The 27,453-nt window shown below is 36.1% G+C and overlaps 2 protein-coding genes across 2 annotated transcripts in view; one reads left to right on the forward strand and one right to left on the reverse strand.

The window, feature by feature from the left end:
* Nucleotides 1-1,184: 1,184 nt before the first annotated feature.
* hcnl1 (hyperpolarization activated cyclic nucleotide-gated potassium channel-like 1) lies at nt 1,185-19,613 on the forward strand. Its single transcript, XM_055175070.2, has 11 exons — nt 1,185-1,607; nt 5,212-5,407; nt 11,516-11,620; nt 11,919-12,056; nt 12,675-12,836; nt 12,929-13,022; nt 15,498-15,625; nt 15,718-15,849; nt 17,053-17,290; nt 17,895-18,062; nt 18,671-19,613. Exons 1-11 carry the CDS (start codon nt 1,423-1,425, stop codon nt 18,712-18,714), a joined length of 1,590 nt encoding a protein of 529 aa, XP_055031045.2. The 5' UTR covers nt 1,185-1,422; the 3' UTR covers nt 18,715-19,613.
* Nucleotides 19,614-21,054: 1,441 nt separating this feature from the next.
* The window catches only part of rab27a (RAB27A, member RAS oncogene family), a 29,701-nt gene continuing 23,302 nt past the window's right edge, over nt 21,055-27,453 (reverse strand). Inside the window, exons 5-6 of the mRNA XM_055174588.2 lie at nt 26,577-26,700; nt 21,055-22,283 (exon numbers count right to left, since the gene is read on the reverse strand). Coding sequence (XP_055030563.1) covers nt 22,082-22,283; nt 26,577-26,700 — 326 coding nt within the window. The 3' untranslated portion in view covers nt 21,055-22,081. The remainder of the gene's footprint in view (nt 22,284-26,576; nt 26,701-27,453) is intronic.

Below are 27,453 nucleotides of genomic sequence, written 5' to 3' on the forward strand. Positions count from 1 at the left end.
GCCATTCATAGATGATGTCATTTTCAGCCTCTTCAACCAGCCGATGACCGGAACGATGCTCTGGTCTATAATGAACACACAAAACTGATTATTTGTCTGTTTTGTGTTGTGACATTAAACAGACAATGACTAATTTTAATGTTTTACAGATAAAGGAGGTCTCCCGACTCCCATATAGCTTGTGTTCAAGTTTTAGCTCGCCAAGTTACCCCTAATCATACTTCCCGCTGATTTTCCCAGGATCATGTGTAAGGACGGTAAGGAGTGATGGTCGTTTTCGAAGCACTGCTTCATGAGGCTTCGATACATTTACGAATCTTTTGTTTCGAATCAGTGGTTCGGAGCGTGGTTTCAAACTGGCCAAAGTCACGTGATTTTAGCAAACGAGGCTTCATTACGTCATTACTGTTTCGAAACGAAAATCCGATGGTTCACCACTAGGGGGAGTTGATCACATGACGAGTGTCTAATATTTTTCGGTGAACTCGGGTCAGTTTTATTATAAAAGTTCATAAAACATTTATCCTTCTGACAAATGACGCTGCCATTTTGTCTATTTATTGTTTATAGACAGATTTAATGACAAAAATGTGCATAATTAAAAGGGTAGTTAGTTTTAATGATTTGTTTGCCCTAAATAAAACTAAAAACACATAATACACTTTTAACTATGTCTTAATTAAGTTAAATACTTTTTTTTAACATATTTTAATAAAAATCTTGCTATTATTTTGTAAAAAAAAAAAGTGTAAAATGTTTGGCCATATCTGCTTTACACTATTTTGACCAGCAGAGGTCGCCAGCGTGTGTGGTGTTTCGAACTGCTTCGAAAAACTGAATCCAATTTTCGAAGCAATTGGTTCAATTGATTCGAAGCTTCGAAAAGCTTCGTTTCTCCCATCACTAATTTTAACTGGTTCGCATCCGCAGTTTGCAACTGGTGATCTGCACGTGTCAACGTTGGCTTCTTTAAGGTGACCTTATAAAAGTTTGGCTTTAGCGTAACCCTGTCACACCCTGCTTGTGAATGTTGCAGTTACACCCTCTATTTGTAGTATCATAAAATTTTATTTAGCAAAATATTAAAACCGTAACAGAAAGTAGCTTAGCTTCCTCTTTATCCCTAGAGTAGCTACAAGGCGCGTGACTTTTAAATAGCTCTCGCGATACTTTGATGTCATACGCCGATTTGTCTGCGCAGAACGTCTCGAAAAGTAAAAAAAATCGTCATGTGTTCTTCTTTACATCTTTTCTGTTTTCAGACAAACTAAACTAACTAAACACAACTATACATGGATGTATACTGGCAAAGGTTAGCAACACAATAGCATTGTTGAGTGTGTTTATATTTGAGTTTTCGAACCTCGCGCAAAAATAACGAACGTTAGCGGATGCTGCGGTCGGTTAATCACTTCAGCCACGATGAGCAGCGATATCCCAAAAAGATCCTCCGTTAGCCCTGATAAAACTTGCTGTTCTGGGTTCACTAATGTCCTAAAACGTGTCTTTGTCTGCAAGAAAAGCAAAGAGTCTTTGAACAGAGATGAAGATGCAGTAAGCCCAAGTGAACACACCGGTTGGGTGATACACCCATTGAGTTCCCTCAGGTAATGTTAACGCACAGTCACCCATAATCACAACAGACGATTAACCCTTACTTTAAAAAAATTATTTTTAGCATTAAACTTACAAATAAGGCAGAAATTAACATTTTGTCTTAAAGGTCAAGAAAAAACGTACACAAAGCTGTGTTTACTAACAGAAATAGTAATGATGAAGCTGGAGAGAAGAACATCATAAGATATGAAAAGGTTTTTCATTGTTAGCAGTGTTAATTTGCGGGTTAAGGATTAGTCAAATTTACAGTATGTAAAGGGTGTGCCCTCAGTTGTAACCAAAAGGTTTGATAAATGATGAGTAGGGGGGTCGGGGAGGCTGCAGACTTGGAGCCAGGCAAATTTTAAGCCCCTATTGTTGTTCCTGTTGCGTCCAGTAGGGTGTACAGTGAGTTTGCATAATGGATCAGACTTGTCAGAGCAAGTTTTGGTTCGACATGATATAAGATAAACAATGTAATGATCCACACCAAAGATTCAAATATATGTAGAAATGTACTGTTGACAGCCTACGGAGGCAATTGAACTGCAATTTAGTGTTTTAGTGAATTGAACAATAGGGCTTGGGCATCGTGACGTCATTACTTGTCATGGCGGCCATGTTGATGGCCTCGTTTACTGCATACTCGGACTGCTGCGCTCTGTTTACAGACATACTTTCTCTCAATCGGGCGTCTTAATTTGTCGCTATTTTTTCAACCATGGTAAACTGTTGCTGTATTAATAATAAAATAACACATTAAAAGTAATTTACATTAAAAATGACCGATAAGGATCAACACTTCATTATGTTTTATTCAATGTAGGAAACCAAACATTAACCTCAACCCCTCAGTAATGTGTATACATGACATATAAATGACATTTATATATACGACAGTGAAGTACATCTGAATATTTATTTATATACCTTAAGTCAACATTGAAAATAAGGGAAATGTCACGGTTTTCTCACCCAAAATACGGGAAAAATCTTTCTGTTGCTATCCCTCTGCTGACAGCAAAAACAGCTGTACTAGAAAAACTGCTGTATTATCTAAGCTAGGTTGTACGTGACTTTGCTCACAGATTGGCGTGAAATCGTGCTCTCACAACAACCACGCTGTTATCTTAAAATGGCTCTTTATTCACTCTTTTTTTCATATGGATCCAAACCGTTAATAGTTCCGATTTTGTCCACATACCTGCTTTCCTGTTTAACATATCCCAGTAAATTCCACATCCTTTTCCGGATTTTAACATATTTATTCTTTCTTTTAATTCTCCCAACTCTGCTGCTTCTCCTCGTTCGACTTGCTGTATGTTTACATTCGCGAGGCCATCAACATGGCCGACACATTCCAGAATGCAACGCGGCGCCCAAGCCCTAATAACAAAACGCATTATGATCCACTGTGCCCTATATTTATTATACGTTTTTATAATAATATTTAAATTACTGTCACCTCTGTCAGGGTTCCCACGGGTCTTTGAAATCCTTGAAAGGTTGTGAATCGGGGGGAAATAATTCAAGGCCCTGGGAAGTTTTTGAAAATATACATGCATAGATACAGGTCATTGAAAGTGCTTGAATCTATTTTATGCAAGAAGTTTTTTTGGGGGAAAAATCCATATTATTCCCTGTGTATTGTAGGATAATATAATAAAATTCACATGTTCTAAACTGTTCGCTTTAAATGCTTGTATCTTCTGTATGCGAATGTTGATTCATACCAAAATGCTTTTTTGCATAGTTGTGTTTGACACATGAAAAAGTCTCGGGTTACGTATGTAACTGTTGTTCCCTGATAAGGAAACGAGGTACTGCGTCTCCATTGCCATACTTCCTGTGTCCCTGTAATGCCGTCTTTGGCAATATTTCAGATAGCGATATACTTCCTGGCTCTCGCGTCACCCTGTCTTTGTCGTTAAGCCCCTCTATTGGTTGAATATGATGTACACATTCAGATTCGAAAGGGAATTGTAACAATATATCTTTAAAGGTAACAAACTATGTTGCTCTCACTTGAAATGTGTCCCCATATTTAGTCCTTTAATTTGAGGGTTTTGGACCTGGAAAGTCCTTGAAAGGGCCTTGAATTTAAAGTTAATTAAGGTGTGGAAACCCTGCTCTGTGTATCTGTTTGTGTTTTATCCCATACGACAGTGGTTCTCAAACTTTTTCAGCGTGCGGCCCCCTTTGTGTACGGCGCATTCCTTTGTGGCCCCCCCAAAGAAAATTTATGACAAAAAACTGTTCTAAAACTCAACTTTTAATTAAACAAAACATATTGAATGATACAAAGTACTGCTGTTGGTTAGTAGCCTTATTTTTTTAGGTTTAATTCCACAGAATTCATGAAAATTAATTTATTTTATAAAATGTTATAGAGCTGGGGCCCCCCTGGCACCATCTCGCGGCCCCCCCGGGGGCCCCGGCCCCCAGTTTGAGAACCACTGCCATATGACAATCAAATATATTTTTAAATATATTTCAAAATATAAAAAAAATGGCCAAAAAATATTTTTTGCTGAAATATATTTTGGAATATGTTTACAAAATATATTTTTTGTATATTTTGAAATATATTTTAAAAATAAAAAAATTAAAGCTTAAAAAATATATTTAGGCCCTCCATATATTTCAATCCAAGCTAATATATTCACGTTGCAATGGAAGAAAAACTTTATTTATGTTATGAACATGTTTTGAATAGGTTAAATTACATTTTTAACTTAAAAAATTTACTTATTTAGCATAGATTTTAAATATATTTTGGCAAAGAATACATTCCTGCCATTTGAAATGTAAAATTAGAAATGTATTTGCTTAAAATAAATTTCCAAATTCAAAAATATATTCAATTGAGCTTTATTTTATACAAAATGTATTTAGCATATATTAGAAATATATTTTTGGCCAGAGAAATTTATTTTTTATGCCGTATGGGATCTCACTCTCTCTACACACACACACACACACACAGAGAGAGGTGACATTAATTTTAAATATGAAAACCTATAATGAATACAGCTTGGTGGATAATGTGTTATTAATTGTTCAATTCACTTAAACACTAAATTGCATTTCAATTTTCTTTCAAATGTGTTTGGAGTGTCATGTGTGTTGCTCGTCATTTCAAAATATGTTTTTGTATTCGTCATGTCATGTGAACCATGTGCGTCATGCTTCTTGTCAAAATATGTGTCTGCTGCACAGGTGTCGAAAGGATTTATGATAAAAAAAGATGCTCAGGTTCACAAAATACTCGCAAGACACTCACTTAACACTAAACTTTAATTACACATGAGATTAAATGAGTATCTGGGAAACGCAAACGTCTAGTTTATCATAAACCCCTTCAAAGCATCTGCATGTATTTTGGCATGACATGAGGCATAAAAGTTTACAATGATGCACCAAACACATATTTTGAAATGACAAGCTACACACATGACAGGCTACATGTTGTGACAAGCTTCGCATCGCGCACCCTCAAAAAAGAAGTCACCGGCCGCCACTGGTCCTCAATCACCACATCAGTTTAAAAATTATAAAGTAGATTTATTTAGACAGATTAAAATGAATGCAACTTGTCTCTTTTCACTTTTGCAGATATTACTATCTGATGTCTATGGTGATCTTAACATTCGCCAATCTTATAACAATCCCTCTGGACATGGCGTTCTCTGAGGATATACGTGGTAATAGACACAGATACTGGGTGGCCTTCAACGTCTTCTCCGACATCATGTTCTGTGTGGACATTGGTATTAATTTTCGAATGGGTATTTTCACTGAAGACGGTCAGGTAAGAGTATCACTTATCCTGTAGAGCAAACCATTTGGGTTCTGGATAGTACAATCCTATTTATTTTCTCCATACAGAATTTAATTTTCAAAAGTAACGTGTAACCCTGTAAGGATTTACCGTGTGCTTAAAGAATTTTAAGCAATAGTATATGTGCTTCTGTATAAGCATTTTACATCTACATTTACATATTTGACAGACCCTTTTATCCAAAGAGACTTACAGTGCATTACAAGGTATACATTTTATCAGTAGGGGAGAGCAGGGCACTAACGCTTTTTGGCTTTGGCTCTATCATTCAAAAAATATTTTAGTTAGATTAATAATTTTTTTACACAATCAACACACACACATTCCTGCTACAAATGAATACTAACGGGCCACGGCGCATTCACACGGGGCGCCAGCGTTAACGCTTCCCATTCACTTTTAATGGGTGACGTCATGCGTTGCCGAACTGGATTGTGGATCCGTCGGCGCTGCGTCAGTGCCGTTGCTCACGGCAGAAGTTGAACATTTCTCAACTTTTCAAGCGGCAACGCGTGTGTCAGCCAATTAGATCGCCTTATGTAAATTACCTAGACAGAGCCAGCCAATTACGTTTATGGAAGAACGGAGCATGTGTAGCAGCCACTGTGATTGGCTGTTGGCCACGCTTCAGACAAGCCTTCCGTTAAGCGTTAACGCTTACGCCCCGTGTGAATGTGCCGTTAAAGTTTGTTTGTGGGACCTACCATACAATGACAGGAGTGCAAACGTTACAACTTACTCCATAGGTGGGTTTAATTGTAACATACAGAAGGTTTGTTGTATCACATGCTAGAAAATTTAGTTTAAACACAAATATTTCAATAAAATGATATACTAAAGGTGGAAATTGTTTATATATCTGCCTATAATAGATAGATAGCCACACATTCATCCAACCATGATCCTTCATCTAACCATCCTTTTATTTTGGGTCAATGCATATAAATAGATTTTTTTGAAAGGGCTGCATAATTAAGACAAAAAAAATCATAATTGTAAGTTATTATTTTCCCTGATATTGTAGTAACAGTTATCATTTTGATTAATAGTATTTACATTGTTTTCATTTCATTATCATTGTATACCTGAGGCTTAATTGTTACACTGTGAGACAACTAACCAGAGGTGAAAAAAGTACTAAAATATTGTACTCAAGTAAAAGTAAAGTTACTTTAATAATATTTTACTTAAGTAAAAGTAAAGTTACTTGTCTAAAAATCTACTCAAGTAAAAGTAAAAAGTAAGTCATTTTAACTTTACTCAGAGTAAAAGTTACTTTTTTTACAGCGGGAAGAGGTGGAGGATTCTAGTATAGTTCAAAAACGACAAGGGAATATCAATCTCAAACTAGTTGTTTTTAATTGTAGGAACATCTTTACAATTAAAGTGCAATAACAAAAAGTTAATAAAATAAAAAGCTTTTTTAAAGTAAGAAACATTTATGGAATTGTTTAATGATTTTTACATGTGAGTTATGCACTTTTGAAGGTGGTCAGCAGCTTGTAAATACAATCACTATAGTAAGGTTGTAATTGATGTATTGCTGGTAACATACATTATTTTATTAAACTATATATCTAGTTTAAATGAGCATATAATGAGATGAGTGCCATGTCTATATACATTTGACACGTTTATTATCTTCTTACTTCCCTGGTACCTGATGACCTTATTCTTCTCTCTCGCGCGCGCGCTCTCTCTCTCTCTTGCTCTCTCTCTCTCTCTGCAATGTCTAATGACCTGCGCATTCTTGAGGAGGTTTTGAAGTTCTGTTTGACTTGACGCGAAGCTGCTAGACCTCGGAAGATAATTCGCATGGTATTAAAAACGCGTCATGCAATTTCGTACTTAAGAGCATGAATCCTACCTTTCATAGAAATGAAACACTCGCTTTGCGTCAGTGGAAAGTGGTCACTTAAATATGACCAGGGGTTTCTTTCATAAGAATTGAACTGAGGCGGGTCTGCATCAGCGCGCGCCTGTCTCGTCCGTCTCCATGGTTCTTTTTGCGCGTTCCCCGGGCCCCGCCCATTTACATCCGTTGCGCGTCTTTATCACCTTGTTTTTTAAAATATTTTTTTACTCAGTAACGGATATGATTTAAAATGTAGCGAAGTACAATACTTTAAATAAAACATACTTAAGTAAAAGTAAAAGTACAGATTTTAAAAACTACTCAAAAAAGTAAAAATACACAAAAAAACTAGTCAATTACAGTAACATGAGTAAATGTAATTCGTTACTTTCCACCTCTGCAACTAACCCCGCTGTGTAAAAATTAGGGATGCACCGGTGGGATTTTTTTGGGCCGATACCGATTTAAACAGACAACTTCTGGCCGATGCCGATACCGATATTAAACACTTGTATATAATACTATACAGTTGGTCTATTCGCTAGTTTATTTCTGCATCAAATTATTTTTACTGAACATGGATTGAATCTAATTAACATTCAACTGACCAACAAAATAAGAGAGGCACAAATTAAGCTAAAACAAATATAATAAGACTGCATGACAACCTTCAAAGGTGGTTTTTGCTATTCAGCATTTATTTTATTAACAACATTTTTTACATATAATGGATTTCTTTATGCAGTTAATTAATAAACAATCGGTATCGGCCTTTCTTGTGCTATTGCCGATATGCCGATGGTTTCAAATTCATCAAAAATCGGCCGATAAATATCGGCGGCCGCAGGGCCGGATTAACACTATAAGGGGCCCCTGGGCTTTACCATTTTGTGTGGCCCTTCGTCCGCCAGAATTGCAGCCTACATTCTAGGGCTGTGCAGCGGAGTCAGTATTTGTATCTGTATTTGTATCTGTAACAGTCTTAAAATTATTTGTATCTGTATTTGTATTCTGATGGAACCGGAAGTGGGCGGGTCTTAAACCGGAAGTTTGCCATATTACATGAAAATGTCATTTTAAACGCATTTTAGCTTTTTATTATATAATTATAACTTAAATAACTGTAAACATTTAAACAAAATTTTAATCAAATAGACAATAACTTGATTCTCGTTACTATTATGCATGGAAAGCAAACATCTCATTTTTAAAGCCTCATACAGCTTGTGCCTATGCATCATTCTATTGTAGCATTAAAATAACAAACTTGAAAGCACATTGACAAAACTGTAGGCTACATCACCTTTAAAACGTTTATGGTGTCTGTCAGCACAGTTCCATGAGACCCATTCTGTCTTAATGAGTGGGATGTTTTCAGAAAAAAATAAGTAGCCTACATTAATCCCTCGTCTAGCGATATAAATATACTAATTAAACATCTAAAATGATCGTTATTTGTAAGTTGTCTGAGAGTGAAATATAACCTAATACTACTCATACATCCACATGTCTGATGTTATCTTGGTTTCGGTTTAAAAACATGCAGGAATTTGAAAATAAAATGCAGGACTTGCTTGATGTTTACAGAGATATTAAGGGAGATAAAGTTCGGGAACTGATTTATGTAAAAAAGTTATTAAGATCAACAAGACTCACGCTGACTTATAGATCCGTAACGCAAAAACACCTGTTTTGACAAGAATTTACAAAAGCATATTAAGCATTACAACAAACTTGCTGAGCTCATTATTATCTATGTCCATACAGCGTTTGTGCCAACATATCGAATTGTTTAATAAAAAAACTCTCTCATTAATCTTCACCTAAATAAATAAATAATCAGATATTCGTTTACAATTACAGTATTCTCTATTATTTAAAAATCAGTTTTGACTTAGTTCAAAACAAGCAACATGATTTTAAACAATAAGGTAATTAGAAAGATTTAATCCAATGTTACAGTTGTTATTTGCTTACTTTATTTTAATTTTAATTCATTTCATAGTAATCTTCAGATTAAATTTAGCTTTTAAAATGTTACATTTTCATATTTTTATCTATTTACTTATTTATTTTATATTCACCTAGATTGACCATAAAGCTTGCTTCGACTAGAAGTAATTAAAAGATCATCTGCCGGAGTCACACGGAGATATTCATGAATATTTTATTATCAGAGTGCAACATTTTATCAAGTTTTTTTTTTGGTCTTGTGTAATTAAATAAAAAGAAAAAAAACTAAAAGGGTATTTTTTACATCTGGGTTTAAAGAAGTTTGATATTAGCAGCGTTTTTAAGATTTTAAATTAATTCCAAAACAGCTTGCGTCTCTAAATAAGGGACGCGTAGAAAATGTCCCTCAACAGGCAATTCTAAACTTTCGTTATTTTAAAATTAATTTTAATATTTCCTTGTTTTTATTTAATTGATAGATTATTTAGTGTTATCTGATTAAACTATTTGTGGCTTGTGTTTTATTCCCCTGCGCATTTAGGCATTTTGCACCCATGTTCTGTTGATTCTGACTTCATTTTGTTTTTATTTTTTATTAAATGTAAAGGTAAATTCTGATCTAATTTAAGTTCTGTAAGTTATGGATTGCTTTCCGTTGTGTCGATGTTGCATGCTTTCACATTAAATTTAGCCGAACGTGCTAGGTGCTCTGCGTGATCATATTTAGGGGTTTATCAAACTAAACATCAACAAACTGATTTTTTCGGCAAGTATAAGTTTTAAAATGTTTTTAAAAAGGTTGCTTAACTTGTCAAAGGTTGAGCTACAAAACAGGTAAGCAGTTTTTGTTTTTTTTGGTGATGACAGCAAAAATATCTCTACTGAATCTGACACAATTGTCTCTCCGGGTTGGTCTCTCTTGTGATTTAATATTACGGTCGGTGTTAACTTTCAAATGATAGAAAAGAGATTCCTGAAACAAATGTTATAAGAGTCGTCAGGTGTTTCAAGTGAATACAGAGATGATCAAAGCAATCAGATATTTCTGTGCAAAATAATAAAGCATATATAGTGTCTATAAAATCATTAGTTTCAGTGTTTTTTGGTTATAAATGAACCGTTTAAGGAATTGTATATAAAGCTTGTTTTTTTATAATTTACAGTAACAAATTATAGCTATGTAATTTCTCGTCTTTTATTTCCCTGCCCGCTAAATCTCAAAATGAAATAAGATCGCTGAACTTAGAGGCTTCCCAGAATCTAATTTGTTATTTATTAGATTTAGTTATCAAAAATGTTTTGTGTAATATCTTTGTGTGCTGTTCTGTACATATTGGCTTTAAAATGTTATGAGGAGTCATTTAATGAATGTTTATATACACGTTGTCTTTCATATTAAGATAAAAACGCGTCCTCAGTTTCGTCTTTGTTCATCACTTGAAAGGCACCTTTGGTCACTTTATCAGAAAGCTGTCTTTGTGTTGCCTTCAGAAATGCAATAATGGATATTTCAGACAGAAATTTTAAAAAGCTCACTAATGATTGCAGGGTAGCCTACAGTAAGTGAGAGATTTTCTTGCGCAGGAACTGCATTCACGCACGGACATTCAAAGCAAAGCGATTAAGCATAATTTTAAAGGGAGTATCAACTTTTTATAAAATGCGGTTGTTATTTTTTTCCGGCATCTCGGGGCCCTTCCCAGCCCGAGGCCCTGGGCTTAAGCCCAGGTAAGCCCATGCATTAATGCGGCCCTGGCCGCGGCCGATACATCGGTGCATCACTAGTAAAAATGTTTTCAAAATGTTTTAGGTAACAAGACAGTGATTAAAATAATATAAAGTTGAATTTGGTGACTTACACACCCAACTCAGAATTTGAAAAAAAAGATGAAGAAACGTACTTTAAAGCCTCCAAAACACACTTTGTTCAATATCTAAACTTTTCACAAATTTACAGGGGATCAAAAAGAGAAAAAGGCCAAAAGGCAGATTGCTCGGCCCTAAAAAAAAAAAAGTAAGCAGCCATGTTACAATTAACCACGCTTTAGTTTGTGCCCCACTCACCCCTACTTGTGTTCCCGGGGTTCAAATCCACAACCTCCAAAATGCAATGCTCGACAGCTGAGCTATACAACACTTCATTGGCTCTAGCATTTTTTAAAACTGGGTGCATGATGTTAAGAAACTATGTTTTTCAAATCACTGTGAAGAAAATGAATAAGGAAAAGTGTCGGTCACTGTTGAAACAATTCATTTTCTATTTGATCTAGGTGCCCATCCTTGATCCAAAGCTCATAAGAAAAGATTATTTAAAATCTTGGTTTGTTCCGGACGTTGTGGCTGCATTTCCTGTTGACATTATTATTGTTATTGTGGTAAGTTTGTATATTCAGCTACAGTAGTATAGGTGAAATTGATTGTATAAACCAGTGATCTCCAACATGGTGCCGTGGACACCAGGTTGCCCCAGCAGCTTAGCTTCTTTTATGTATATTAAAATTTTAAACAATGAAAAAACAAATCAACAAGTAAAACAAAAACGTTTTGAGTAGAATATACAGATTGTTTTATCCACGGTCAAAGCCCTTGCTCACAAAAGGTTGGAGACCCCTGCTATAAACCATTTAACCTCTCATGACAGTTTACACTAAAACCATGTTTTATTTGCTTCAGGACCATTGTAATAGTGCAGACATAAACTCGCTGTTGGCTTCAAAGATGGTGAGGATGCTTATGTTCGCGAGGATCCTGAGCATGATTCGTGTGCTCCGTTTGCCAAGGCTCATGAGATTCTACTCTGAACTTGAAAATGTAAGTTAGCACTGGTAAATTTGTAGTCACTTATTCGAGACAAATGCACTTAAAAACAAGCAAATGTGCCATTGGAAAACTGTTGGACCTGTTTGGTGATGCTAGTGGTAAAAATGTTTTAAAGGCGGAGTCCACGATGTTTGAAAAACGCTTTGGAAAAGGAGACGGGCCGACTACCAAAACACACTTATAGCCAATCAGCAGTAAGGAGCGTGTCTACTAACCGACATCCTTGCCGGGTTGCGTATGTGTGGGGCGGGTCTATCAACAGAAGGTCCAGATTCTATTGGGGTAGGGGCATGTTTGTTTAGGTGTTTTCAAATATCAACATTGGCTTTCAAACATCGTGGACCCCGCCTTTCACATCAAAATCACATTTTGGAGACCTGTGAATGTGTCTTCCATGGAAAGGGGTGTCACCTGAAGTCCTCCGAAGGTGCTACAAAGATTTTTCTATACAGAACTGTAACTTTTTAACATGAGCATGTGTCCTCAATTTTTTTTTTTTAATTTTTTTAAAATTCAGTGAAGATATGTTGAAGTTGCATATTATTAAATAGTTAAATGAAGAAAATTGCAAATTTGATCAGTGTAAAAAGTGATATGTTTATATTGTAGGTCTCGGATATACAGCTTGACGTAGTCCGGAGGTCTATTAGGTTTACATTTGCCTTACTGATGATATTTCTCATCTGGCATTGGAACGGATGTATTCAGTTCTTCATACCTGTTCTGGATGAGTTTCCGCTTGACTGCTGGGTCACAAGAGAGAATCTTACGGTACGTCTCAACATTTGGCTTTCCATTGAATATGTTGGCTTTTATGATGGTAAAATGTAATGTAAAATTAATGCTGTTTGTTGTTTTTGCAGAATAGCACAGTTGGTGAAAAATACTCTTTTGCTTTGTTCAGAACTTTCTTTCAAATGACCTGGATGTCCTACAGATCTACTGAAACACCAACACGTACATCACACACAACCCATCTTTTCACATTTATTCATTTGATGAAACGTCATTTGAAACTTGACATTTAACACATTAGTGAATTTTTGCTTATAAAAGCATCACTTTTACCAAGACTTGAACTTATAGGGGTTTATCAAATCTTTTTTTCTTAATAGTTCTTTTTTTATTATAAGTGCACACTCTTAAAAAGGATGTGTTAATTTTTTACACATCTTTGTGGGTTAAGCTTTTAACACATTATGTGTCATTTTGTGTTGATTTTGTGTTAAAATATAAATATATAAATGATGGGTGGACGCATTTAGTGTGTCATCCCAGAATCAACACTAATGTGTTGTTTTTAACACATTCATTCTAAGAGTGCAAAACATAGAACATACAGTTAAGCAGAACACTAAATAACAAAACAGACAACAAAAACAAAACAGCAAATGTGATGATTGTGTTGTTATGAAGCAATGATAATAAGCAAAAAAATTGTAAAAATAATAATAATAATTTAAACGGATAATAATACATATTTATATAATAATTATAATATGTATATTATGTAATAATAGTATGTACAATAATGGTAGTAATAACAATAATACTTCTAAGGATTATTATGATTACAGGAATATTTTAATGCCCATAATAACTTAATAATTATAATAATGATTATTATTAATAGTAATACTAACAACAACAAATATAATATTATATAAAAGGATGGTGATGATATTAATATTTTGTAAAACATCAACAGTAATATTAATAAAAATAATAATAACAACACACATACCACACCAATCAAAACGTCTGTGTCAGTGTATGTTTCTTTCTTTCTTTGATTATTAAATCTTTAAAGGAGCTGTATGTAGGATTTTGACCATATTAAATAAAAAATTATTAATATTTATTTTCTGAAAAACAATCCTGTAGCCAGTTACTCTCAAGAAAAAAATTCTCACTCCACTGGCAGATACTTATGCTTGTTTTAAGCACACATTTGTCACTTAAATTGTATATTTTTTTCTAAAAATAGACTTATTTTCTTTTACATCTTGATGTAAGAATTTTTAGATATTTTTACTGAAAAAAAGACAAAAATACTAAGTAAGTGCACTGCGAAAAATAATTTTCAAGAAAAAATTTTCTTAGTATTTGTGTCTTGTTTCCAGCAAAAACATCCAAAAATTCCCAAATTAAGATGATGAGCAAAATGACCCAAGAAAGTCCAATTTTTAGACCAAAAATATCAAATTGATTTTGTGCATAAAACAAGCCAAAAATCTGCCAATGGGGTAAGCAAATTTTGTAAACATTTTTTTTTTTAATTTAGTGTTTAAGAACCCATTGGCAGATTTTTTTGCTTGTTTTATGCACAAAATCACTTAAATTTGAGATTTTTGGTCTAAAAAATAGACTTATTTTCTTGAATTGTTTTGCTCATTAAGAATTTTTAGATATTTTACTGAAAACAAGAAAAAAAACTAAGAATTTTTTTCTTAAAGGAATATTCCATTTTCTTAAAAGAAAAATCCAGATAATTTACTCACCACCATGTCATCCAAAATGTTGATGGCTTTCTTTGTTCAGTCGAGTAGAAATTATGTTTTTTGAGGAAAACATTGCAGGATTTTTAATAGACTTTAATAGACACCAACAATTAATACTTAACTCAACACGTAACAGTTTTGTTCAACAGAGTTTCAAAGGGCTATAAACGATCCCAAACGAGGCATAAGAGTCTTATCTAGCGAAACGATTGTCATTTTTGACAAGAAAAATAAAAATATCCACTTTTAAAGCACAACTTCTCGTCTAAGTCCGGTCGTGATGCGTCAGCGTGACCCCACGCAATACGTCATGACGTCAAGAGGTCACAGAAGAGGAACGCGAAACTTCGCCCCAGTGTTTACAAATGTGTTGAAAGAGGACCGTTCCTACGTTGTTGTATGTCAACTGATACTAATTAATGTCTTTGTGTCAGTTTATTGTTTACAACGCAAATTTGCGTTTTATATATGTAACACGTGACCATCCCTACGTCACTGCGCATTTACGCTAGGTCGCGCTGGACCGGATCTAGATGAGAAGTTGTGCTTTAAAAGTGTATATTTGTTATTTTTTCTTGTCAAAAATGACAATCGTTTTGCTAGATAAGACACTTGAGCCTCGTTTGGGATCGTTTATAGTCCTTTGAAACTCCGTTGAAAAAAACTGTTAAGTGTTGAGTTAAGTATTAAATGTTGGGCTCTATTAAAGTCCATTAAAATGAAAAAAATCCTGGAATGTTTTCCTCAAAAAACATAATTTCTTCTCGACTGAACAAAGAAAGACATCAACATTTTGGATGACATGGTGGTGAGTAAATTATCTGGATTTTTCTTTTAAGAAAATAGAATATTCCTTTAAATCATTTTTTGCAGTGTGTACAAAATATGTGAAAATATAATTTACACTGAAGTTATTCTGTGTGTCATATAGGTATTGAAGAACAGTGGGGTGTTATTGTCAGTATGCTGATTGGATTTTCAGTCTTCATCACATGCATCACTTTTGTGGTTGTGACGTTTGTCCGTGCCGCTGCCACAAGTAATGTGTACATGAAAAAGGTGCTTGAGCTACTTTTCTAATGTTTGCCAGCGTTTATGAAATTAACTAAAAGGTATGTTATAATTATAATTTCATGACCAATATGTTACAGATAAACCAACTACAATCCTCCAAGGTGTTCAGACAGCTGCCCAAAGCTTTGCGCCAGCGAATCACTGTGCATTACAAGTGGGAATTTGATAAGAAGAACATATTTGATCTCGTCCCGAAACCACTGAGAAAGGTCACTGAGAATAGAAAGCTTAGCTTTTTTAAAGTGTGAAGTGAGGCTGTGCATTGATTTTGCTAGTGAGAGGTTTTGACTTTAGAAAGAAAGTTATGAGACAGATATTGTATAGAGGGTTTTCACCGACGTCACGTTCTGGGCGGTAACCCGGATGCGCGGCCATCGTGGAGGCACTCGGTGTAAAGAACTGAACGGAGTACAATGGAATATTATGCGCTTTGGATACTTTAAGTGAATGTAGACATGTCTTAACAACAGAAAACGCGTCCAAGATGCAAAGGCATATAGGGAAGGACTTGGACCACAAGAAAAGGCACGATATTTCGAGAAATTACAATTTATAGGCGATGCAGATTCCTACGAGCTCCCTCTTCTAGGATCCGTGACGACCCGGCGATTCTTCCTTCAGTTGCATATCCCGATATAAGTTAGTGACCTACCTAGTTTTCATGCAGAGCCCATATGTCAATGTCAGCTTTATTTATATAGCAAATTTAAAATAGCCAGTGTCCTACCAAAGTGCTTTACAGTAAAATAAGCACAGTAAAAAATAAAAGCAATAATTGTTTTTACCATTTACTATTAAAAATATTATTATCATTACAATAGAAAATTTGTTATGAGCAATTAAGCACACTGGCATTAAGGCATAGCAGCGCAAATTTTAATTGTGTTTAAGTACATTTTGTGCTTACACTAAAAGTATACTTTTAAAAAGTACATATTAAATACTCTTTAAATAAAGCACAAGTAGAAGCATACTTGTTTTATACTTTATGTACTTCAATCATATTTCTAATACAATACTACCCTTTTTTCTGAGCTTTACCAACCACAAGCGCCGCCTCTGATAATTTCTTGCATTCCTTTCCCTGGTTTTTAATAACTTTTGGATGTCGATAATAATCCAAATGTTTTTCTCAATATGTGCTGTTGGTACCATCTCAAACACGGCAATAATTAACCATTTTCCTTGTCGACGTTCGGCATATACATCAGTGTCTGTGCTCTTTGTGATGCGGAGTGCCTCCAATATGGCGTCTTCCGCTCTGATGACGCGTCGTGAAAACCCTCTATACAGTATTGCTTTGCATCTTAGAGGGACCATCAATATTTCTGGCCCATTAACGTCAAATTTAGAGCGAACACACTATATGGAGGAGTCTGGCTCTTAAATAATAATTGTTTCCTGTTTCATAGGATATTATGGCAGCCATGTGTACGGACCTGCTAAAGAAAGGATCGTTGTTTAGAAACAATGATCCAAAATTTGTTGAAGCCATGTTGATGAAACTGGAGTATGAGATCTTCCAGGCAGGTGAAATCATACTTTATCAGAATACTCGGGCTGATCGTATGTTCTTTATCGAGTGTGGACAAGTGCTTGTGGAGACTGAATTTTTCCAGATGGTGTTGTCTACTGGAGATCACTTTGGAGGTGATGTATGAGAAACTTTCTCACGTAGCCAGAACTTTACCAAAACCAACCTAACATTACCATCAGAATTGACCAATCACATTATTTTGTACCATCATGCAGTTTAATATGGTAGTTTTTTGTCCATTTTAAATTGTTTAAGTAATTAAATGATCTAATAAAAATTTAATCCGCAAAATATAGAAAATTAAATGAAATTATTTCATTTTCAATGTGATATTGCATCTTCTCTGTCAAAGTAAAAAAATAAAAGCAATAGATGATTTAACATTTCATTGAGCAACGAAGAATTTGCATTTGAAAATAAAAACGATTAAATTAAAGGGAACATAATATTAAAATTTAACTTTAAATTTTAATTTGATTTTGCACTTCATGTTTACCTTTCATTTTATTTAATTTATTTTATTTTTGCAGTTTTTATTTTTATTTGATAATTTAATAAATTAATTTAAAATTGTCAGAAAAAAACTTCCATAGTTTAAGGGTAAAATGTATTAAAATAATGATATGCTAGTGAAAACATCTGTATTTTACAGTATGTCAGTAAACACACATCCACCCTCCTAGCCATCATTTGAAGTTTTCCTTTTTGTTTTTATAGAGATATGTTTGCTGTTTGGTGGACGGCGGCAGGCTACAGTTCGAGCTTTAGATGCCTGCAGACTCTTCTCACTTTCTTTAGACCACCTTCTGGAGATCGAGGAAGAGTTTCCAGATGTAGTGAATGAGCTGAGGGAAAAAGCTCAACAGCGTAAAAGTGAACTAGAGCGTAAGTGACCTTTCATCTGTTTAATGCAGATAGACTGAGCCCAATGAAAAAGAACAGAGCACAATAGCTCTGTGTTAAAAGTCGTGTTCACACTAATATGTTTGTGTGAAAACTCAAAACAGCATCACAAATTCCTTCATTAAATGTGCAAATAAAAATATAACTCTTATGCTCTTCCCATGTTAAAGAAATTGTTTACCCAAAAATGAAAATTCTGTTATCTAAATCTGTATGATTTTTGTACTGATACACACAAAAAAGATAGATTACAATATAACAAATGATGGTAAGCACACAGCTGCAACCATTGACTTCCATAGTAGGAAAAACAAATACAATGGAATTCAATGGTTACCATCAACTGTGTGCTTACCATCATTAATCAAAATATTTTTTTGTGTGTGTTCATCAAAATAAAAAAACTGATTCATTACAACAGAGTTTGTTTTAAACAAACCAAATCTGCCAACTATAAACACACCCTTAAAAATGTAAGAAGTGTTACAACGGTTAAAGATTAAACAATTAAAACATAGCAACATAAATCTTTTATTATGTATACGCTTTGACTCTCTGGTTAACTGTTGTGTTTGTTTGCTTTTCTGAAGGAGCTGAGCTGAGACAACTTGCTTCATCTACATCTGATGTGTGAAAAACTTACTTCAGTTATTGTATTCTATAATAAAATTTGAGTTATTCAATAAGATCATTTATATATTTAAAACTTGAGATGTTATGCATTGTATAGTTTATTGTATTTTATTATACAATTCAAGTTATTTAATAAGATTATTTACCTGTTTTAAACTTTAGATGTTATGCATTGTATTGTAATGTTATTATATTATACAATTTTTGTTATTTACTAACATAATTTACATATTTTAAACTTGATATGTTATGCATTGTATTGTAAGTTTATTAAGACACTTGTTTTTTTTCTTGTACATTTTGTTCTGTAAATATTTTCTTAAAGATTGTTTGATAAAAATTTTATTATAATACACAACAACATAGTCATACATGCTCATCACTTTCATAACCCAAACACAAAATACAGAGAGAAACGCTGCTTTGAAATCCTACTGCGGGACAATCCCAAATTTTATTTCATTCAAAACAAATTTCAAAATTTGCTTTCATACCATACAAATGGAGTAAGATGTCCTTGACAAATTTTGTTGTGGATCTTTCACATTTCCACTGAGATCAGATTTTATAGAAAACAGAGTGTTATCCTTTTTATAAACGTTTTATGGACATTTTGAAAGGTACATGTTAAGCCAATCTGAAATGGTTACTACCAACTATGATGAATAGATCAAATCACATACTAGGCTACTATCAACATCATGAGGAACTATTAGACAACTTCTTTTATTTGTCTAACAAATAGTTAACTTTTTTTTAAGTGTATCTTATAAAATGTGTAATTCAGGGAACATTTTTATTTTTGCTTCACAGAAAATGTTTAACGTAAATGACAATGAAAAATTCATTTAGCCACATGATGGCGCAAGGATGCTATTTGTCTAATAATTCTGAGCTGTTTATAAAACAAATGTTTGTTTATTACATGCTGAAAGACAACTCTGAGTCATCAGGACTAAACTGAATTCACCGCGTTAAAACTATTTAGTTTTAAAACAATGCAGAAATGAACAAACATTAGGCTCGTTCGACTTCATTCGACGCCACAAGAACTGACAAGAGAATGACGTCAAAGTTCCGCGAGAGCGATTTGAAAGCAGACTGCTTCATGTGGTTTCTCGAATCGCTCTCGCGGTACTTTGACGTCATCCAACTGTCAGGTCGAACAGCCTATTAAAACGCCTATGCTTTCATGGCGTTTACGACATAAAAAGCAGCGCTGTGATTGGCGTTGTTGCTCAGGGTCTCATACAGGCAGATGACATCAAAGTACCGCGAGAGCGATTCAAGAGTAGGCTCCTTCGTATGCTCGCAAATCGCTCTCGCGGTACTTTAATGTCATTTGCATGTCGATCTGCGCAGCACTACATGAAAATGAATACACACATAAACATCGGCGCGTATCTCATTGAACTGTAGATTTTAAAGAATGCGTTCATGTGATTTGTCCGGCAGAAACACAGTTGAGAAAGGTAAGAAACTGAGAAAAGTTACGTATGAAATTTTGATTCATTATAATGAAAGTTTACCAGAGATTTTTAGCCTGCAATGCACCAATTTTTTTATTTGTCTTCCTAATTTTCATACACTGCAAAAAATGATTTTCAAGAAAAAAATTCTTAGTATTTTTGTCTTGTTTTCAGTAAAAATATCTAAAAATATCCTTAAATTAAGATGCTTTTTCTTGATGAGTAAAACGACCCAATAAAATAAGTCTAGTTTTTAGACCAAAAATATCAAGTGATTTTGTGCATAAAACAAGCAAAAAAATCTGCCAATGGGGTAAGCAAATTTTTCTTGAATTTATCGTTTAAGAAAGATTTTTTGCTTGTCCTATTGGCTTTTTTTGCTTGTTTTATGCACAAAATCACTTAAATGTGATATTTTTGGTCTAAAAACTAGACTTATTTTCTTGGGTGGTTTTGCTCATCAAGAAAAAGCTTAATTTAAAAATTTTCAGATATTTTTACTGAAAACAAGACAAAAATACTAAGAATTTTTTTCTTGAAAATCATTTTTTGCAGTGTACCCATGTTTTATTGTGTTAATCTAATAATATTTATTATACTTGCATAACTTAAATATACTTAAATCGCGCATACATTTTCACAAAGAGAAATAAATTAAGAGCTCTTTTTTGTAGACCTTTGTCGCCCTCAGCAGGATGAATCTTGTAACTACTTCACTTAACTATAAACAGGAACTCTTTGTAAGGCAATTGGTTATGCAACCATTTAAAGTAAAACCTTAAGTAATTTGTGGGTTGGTTCTGCAATCCCAGAATCCCCCCCACACACTCACACACACACACATGACAACTCAAAGACAGTATAACATTAAATGACACTGTAATAAATAAAATATTTATTTTCTCAAATAGAGTTACAGTATTTGGCACGAGAAACAGTGTTTGGCAATAGTACAGTGATATAAGGCACTAACAGTAGAAGAAAGCACTTCGGAAATGATTCTGTAAAATAAACCACATGGTCCACAGAAAACTTTTTGTTAAACAATTGAACCTTTGCAAACCCACTTGAGAAATAAAGTTAAACATTTTGAATATTCTGACAGTAATCATGTACATGCCTGGATTATGATATACATTTAAAGACATTCAAGATTTTCTTAACAGCATTTCAAAGCAACACGGCATTAATAGCAGTGTGTGTGTATACAGCTGCAAGACACCAAAAACACAAAGAAACAGCCAACACCTGGTGAAATGTCTAACCGAATGTACATGATGACCACTAATCTACATTAGAATACAATATCTATATAGTCATTTTATGAACATCTACACATAACTAAAGATAACATACAGTAGTAATGCATTAAAAAGTGTTTATGGAAACTTTAATCTCATTTAAAAAGTGACATTGATGTGGTTGCTATTTAATCGTCACAAACCTACAAACTGAACTGCTAGAAACTTGTTGACATTGCAACAATATTGATTGTGTAAAGTTTATAATTAATTCATTTATATATTAAAGGACATTCTTTATAAAGGAAATCAGTTCCAGTGATCTTACATTCACTGCCTGTCTTTTGTCTGAGTCTAGTATTAAACACTACACAGAACATCTGTGTGCTAACAGTAAGGGTTTTGTAATAAAGATGTGCAATACTTTCACAAAGCCCTTAAATACGGCGAATCGGTTACCAGCAGTGAGGTTGATGTAATCTGGAGTCCACCCAGTTTGACAGAAACATCCATTTGAGGATAGGATTAACACAACACAGATACTCTGATCTGAATGCGACTAAAACTACACACCGATGAAGATCAGAGAGCCTTCACTGCTTCTAAAACACAGGGAGGATTATTACTATTAACAGGAAGTGACATCATTAACACAGTATTAGCAGCCACACTTGCTCTGTTCGGGGTCCCCTGTCTCGGAGAGGTCGGTGGTGCTGTGTCCGTTTGAGCGGACCGTTCCGTCCGGGATCCAGGATTTGTCCACGCACCTTTCCATTCGTTTCATGATGAGATCCAGAAGAACCTCCACGGCATGACTGACGTTCTCACCGCTGGCGGCGCTCGTCTCAAAGTACGGCACGCTGCAGATGTCAATAAGCACACACTTTAGGTATAGCTTTAGCTTGAATGTTGTCAGAGTACACTACCTTACACTGAAAGTACACGACTTTTGGGGCTTTCCCTGGAGGGAACAGAATCTATGAACACTGATAACGTTCAACAGATAAACCGATAGCAGACAGCCTGAGAAAAACACAACCGCTTCTGACTCAACATGTAACACAATCATCTGTGTATAACTTACAATGATTCAATAATGTCTAAAGATGTAACTGCTGCAGATGTATGGTGCCTGTTTAACCCTGAGAGACACAGAACCAACGTCCCTTTAGGGAAGTCACTCCACTAGGCGGCTATATTTGCAACAACTCCAAGCAGATATCCTGTCCTATCTAGGTGACTTCTTTATTCGCAAAATGTGAAGCTCGTCAAAACATGTATTTAGCCCGTCATGTGTGTGGCTCGTGATGTTAAAATGCACGTTCAGCGCGTCATGTTAACCTGTGTGCATCACGTGGCGTGTCAAAATACATGTTCAGTGCGTCATGTTAACCTATGTGCATCACGTGGCGTGTCAAAATAAAAGTTTGGCATGTCATTTGAATCTATGTGCATCCTGCTTCATGTCAAAATATGCCTTTGGTGCGTCATTTGAGCCTATGTGCATCATGCATCCTGTCAAGATATGACTTTGGCACTCATTTAAACCTATGTGCATCCCAAGTCGTGTCAAAATATGCCTTTGGCGCGGCATTTGAACCTATGTGCATCACGCGTCATGTCAAAATACGTGTTTGGCGTGTCATGTGAACCTATGTGCATCACTCGTCACGCCAAAATATGCCTTTGGCGCATCATTTGAACCTATGTGCATCACGCGTCGTGTCAGAATACGTGTTCGGCGCGTCATGTTAACCTATCTGCATCACGCGTCATGTCAAAATATCCCTTTGGTGCATCATTTGAACCTATGTGCCTCACGCGTCATGTCGAAATATGCCTTTGGCGTGTCATGTGAAATCTATGTGCATCACATGTCATATCAAAATATGTGTTCCGCACGTCATGTGAACCTATGTGCATCACGCATTGTGTCAAAATACGTGTGTGGCACGTCATGTGAACCTATGTGCATAACGCGTCTTGTCAAATTATCCCTTTGGTGCATTATTTGAACCCATGTGCCTCACGCGTCATGTCAAAATAAGTGTTTGGCGCATCATTTGAATCTATGTGCATCACGTGTCATGTCAAAATATGCCTTTGGCGCGTAATGTAAACCAATGTGCATCACGTGTCGTGTCAAAATAAGTGTTTGGCGCGTCATGTGAACCTATGTGCATCCCACGGCGTGTTAAAATATGGCTTTGGCGCGTCATGTTAACCTATGTGCATCACATGTCGTGTCAAAATACATGTTCAGTGCGTCATGTGAACCTATGTGCATCCCGTGTCATGTCAAAATACAAGTTTGGCGCGTCATTTGAATCTATGTGCATCCTGCTTCATGTCAAAATATGCCATCACGTGTCGTGTCAAAATAAGTGTTTGGTGCGTCATGTTAACCTATGTGCATCCTGCGTCGTGTCAAAATATGCCCTTGGCACGTCATTTGAACTTATGTGCATCACGCGTCATGTCAAAATACGTGTTCAGCGCGTCATGTTAATGTGCATCACGCATCATGTCAAAATATGCCTTTGGCGCGTCATGTGAACCTACGCACATCATGCGTCATGTCAAAAAATGTGTTTGGCGTGTAAAGTGAACCTATGTGCATCCCGCGTCGTGTCAAAATATGCCCTTGGCGCGTCTTTTGAACCTATGTACATCACGCGTCGTGTCAGAATACGTGTTCGCCGGGTCATGTTAACCTATGTGCATCACGCATCATGTCAAGATATGACTTTGGCACTCATTTAAACCTATGTGCATCCCAAGTCGTGTCAAAATACGTGTTCGGCGTGTCAAGTGAACCTATGTGCATCACACATCATGTCAAAATATGCCTTTGGCGCATCATTTGAACCTATGTGCCTCACGTGTCATGTGGCATGAAATATGCCTATGGCGTGTCATGTGAAAATCTATGTGCATCACGCGTCATATCAAAATATGTGTTCGGCACGTCATGTAAACCTATCTGCATCCCATGTCATGTCAAAATACAAGTTTGGCGCGTCATTTGAATCTATGTGCATCCTGCTTCATGTCAAAATATGCCATCACGTGTCGCGTCAAAATAAGTGTTTGGCGTGTCATTTGAACCCATGTGCCTCACACGTCATGTCAAAATACGTGTTTGCCGTGTCAAGGGAACCTATGTGCATCACGCATCATGTCAAAATATGTGTGTGGCACGTCATGTGAACCTATGTGCATCCCGTGTCATGTGAAAATACAAGTTTGGCGCGTCATTTGAATCTATGTGCATCCTGCTTCATGTCAAAATATGCCATCACGTGTCGTGTCAAAATAAGTGTTTGGCGCGTCATGGAAACCTATGTGCATCCCACGGCGTGTTAAAATATGCCTTTGGCGCATCATGTGAACCTATGTGCATCACACGTCATGTCAAAATACGTGTTTGCCGTGTCAAGGGAACCTATGTGCATCCCGCGTCGTGTCAAAATATGCCCTTGGCGCGTCATTTGAACCTATGTGCATCACGCGTCGTGTCAGAATACGTGTTCGGCGCGTCATGTTAACCTATGTGCATCATGCATCATGTCAAAATATGCCTTTGGCACATCATTTGAACCTATGTGCCTCACGTGTCAGGTCAAAATAAGTGTTTGGCGCATCATTTGAACCTATGTGGATCACGCGTCATGTTGAAATATGCCTTTAGCATGTCATGTGAAATCTATGTGCATCACGCGTCATATCAAAATATGTGTTCGGCACGTCATGTGAGCCTATGTGCATCACGCATCATGTCAAAATATGTGTGTGGCACGTCATGTGAACCTATCTGCATCCCGTGTCATGTCAAAATACAAGTTTGGCGCGTCATTTGAATCTATGTGCATCCTGCTTCATGTCAAAATATGCCATCCGGTGTCGTGTCAAAATAAGTGTTTGGGACGTCATTTGAACCTATGTGCATCCCACGGCGTGTTAAAATATGCCTTTGGCGCATCATGTGAACCTATGTGCATCACACGTCGTGTCAAAATACGAATTTGGTGCATCATATGAAGCTATGTGCATCACGCGTCACGTCAAAATATGTGTTCGGCACATCATAAACCTATGTGCATCATGCGTTGTCAAAATACGTGCTTGGTGCGTCATGTGAACCTATGTGCATCACGCGTCATGTCGAAATACGAGTTTGGCACGTCATGTGAATCTATGCGCATCACGTGTCATGTCAAAATACATGCCGGCTGCAGATGCTTCAAAGGGGTTTATGATGAGACGCTCATGTTTGCCAGATACTACTTTATCTCATGTACAATCAGAGTTTAGTGTTAAGTTAGTATTTTGTAAAAGTGTAAAAGTCTCTTTAATTATAAATCCTTACGACGCATATGCAGCAGACATGTAATTCGCACCCCGTTGGGAGATCTATCGGTCAATTAATCGGTTATCAGGAAGTATGGACCAACCTAATTATCAGTATTGGTAAAATCCTCTCCTCTATCGGTCTACCTCTAGTCCCATCCACTTGAATGTGAAAACACAAATATCTGTAAGCAAAACCGAGTAAAGATCTCCCGTGCCGAGCACTCGTCTAAACTCAAGAGTTCTCACATGAAGTCAGTAAATATTAGCTTTACAAAACATCAGTTTACCAAGAACAATCCTCATCTTAGACAAACAAAGCATAGACGCGGCCCTTAAAACACACATCACACACACCTTAAGAACACCCTGACACACACCAGCAAATAATCTCACGTGTGCTCTTACTGATGAACCAATAAGATCCCTGATGTTGCATGTGAATACTTTCCTAAGCTCTGACATTGAATTCAATGTCTTCATACAGATAGCTCAGCGGTAGAGCGTTGGATAGCAGCGCAAAATAAAAAACTGTATACCTTGTGATGCACTTTGGATACAAGCGTCTGCCAAATGCATAAAATGCAACCAATTGAAAAAAGTGAAAACGGTATGAAGACAATTCTTGATTGTGAATATTTTATTTACAAGCACATCAGATCCATTCTGACTACATAAGCACCTAATATAACCTGATCAAAACAGCATCATTGAAAATCAGATGTGTATGACGATAATCACGGGTCAAAATTTAGTGCGATGTTCAGTGCAATGTGTTCAGATGTAATGATGTCATTTCTCACCCGTATTTCTCAGCCAGTTCTCGCCCGCTTTCCGCTTTCACAGCACGCTGATCGTCCAGGTCAGATTTATTCCCACACAACACAATGTCGGGGTTCTCGCAATATGCATGCGTTTGCAGCTGACCTGTCACGGGAAGAGTTCAAGTATTTTATTAGATGGGCACCCAAAGCTAAAGCTCTCCAAAAAGCATACATTAACAATAGCCTCTTTCACACAGTAATTCTGGTAAATTACCATGACTTTACCAGAATTAATTTACCAGTAAATACAAAAATGTGCTGTTCACACATGCAGTGACGTTCCGTCTTTTTACCAGTAAGACATCATTCACACATCAGTATCAAAATACCGGTAAACTCAGAGAGAAAGCGGAAGTTACCTGTGGCGCGCGGCCGGCGAGCTCCGTCCGTGTCGTATTTGTAAACGGCGGGTTATGACTTAATATCCACGGTCCGTATTTAGTTGTTTTCACATCTGTGGCAAACGGTCGCGAAGTTGCTCGTGACCAAAAAACATTGCGTTAGGCGGCGTCAAACGGAACCTGCGCGTTTGCACATTAGGCTTCACAGATGGTGTGCTAAGGACGTCGGCAATTTGGCAATTAGATGGTAAGCTGTTTTAAACAACTTTGGTGGAGAAATGTGGATGTTAACTTCAGGTGTACTCGACTTTTAAGCAACATGTGTGTGGAAACATCCGTAAACAGTCTGGGGGAAACCGCGTCACCTGTATAAAAAACTTTCTGATTGGCCCGCCCGGTCTGTCAGCGCGGTCTGACGTCATCTAAATGCCGGTAATGCTATATTTTTCGTTCACACACAGCGCTTACCGGTAAATTACCGTTAATCTTACAACCTGTCTTACTGGTAAATTGGG

This window comes from Misgurnus anguillicaudatus, chromosome 15, assembly GCF_027580225.2.
Source record: "Misgurnus anguillicaudatus chromosome 15, ASM2758022v2, whole genome shotgun sequence".
NCBI lineage: Eukaryota > Metazoa > Chordata > Actinopteri > Cypriniformes > Cobitidae > Misgurnus > Misgurnus anguillicaudatus.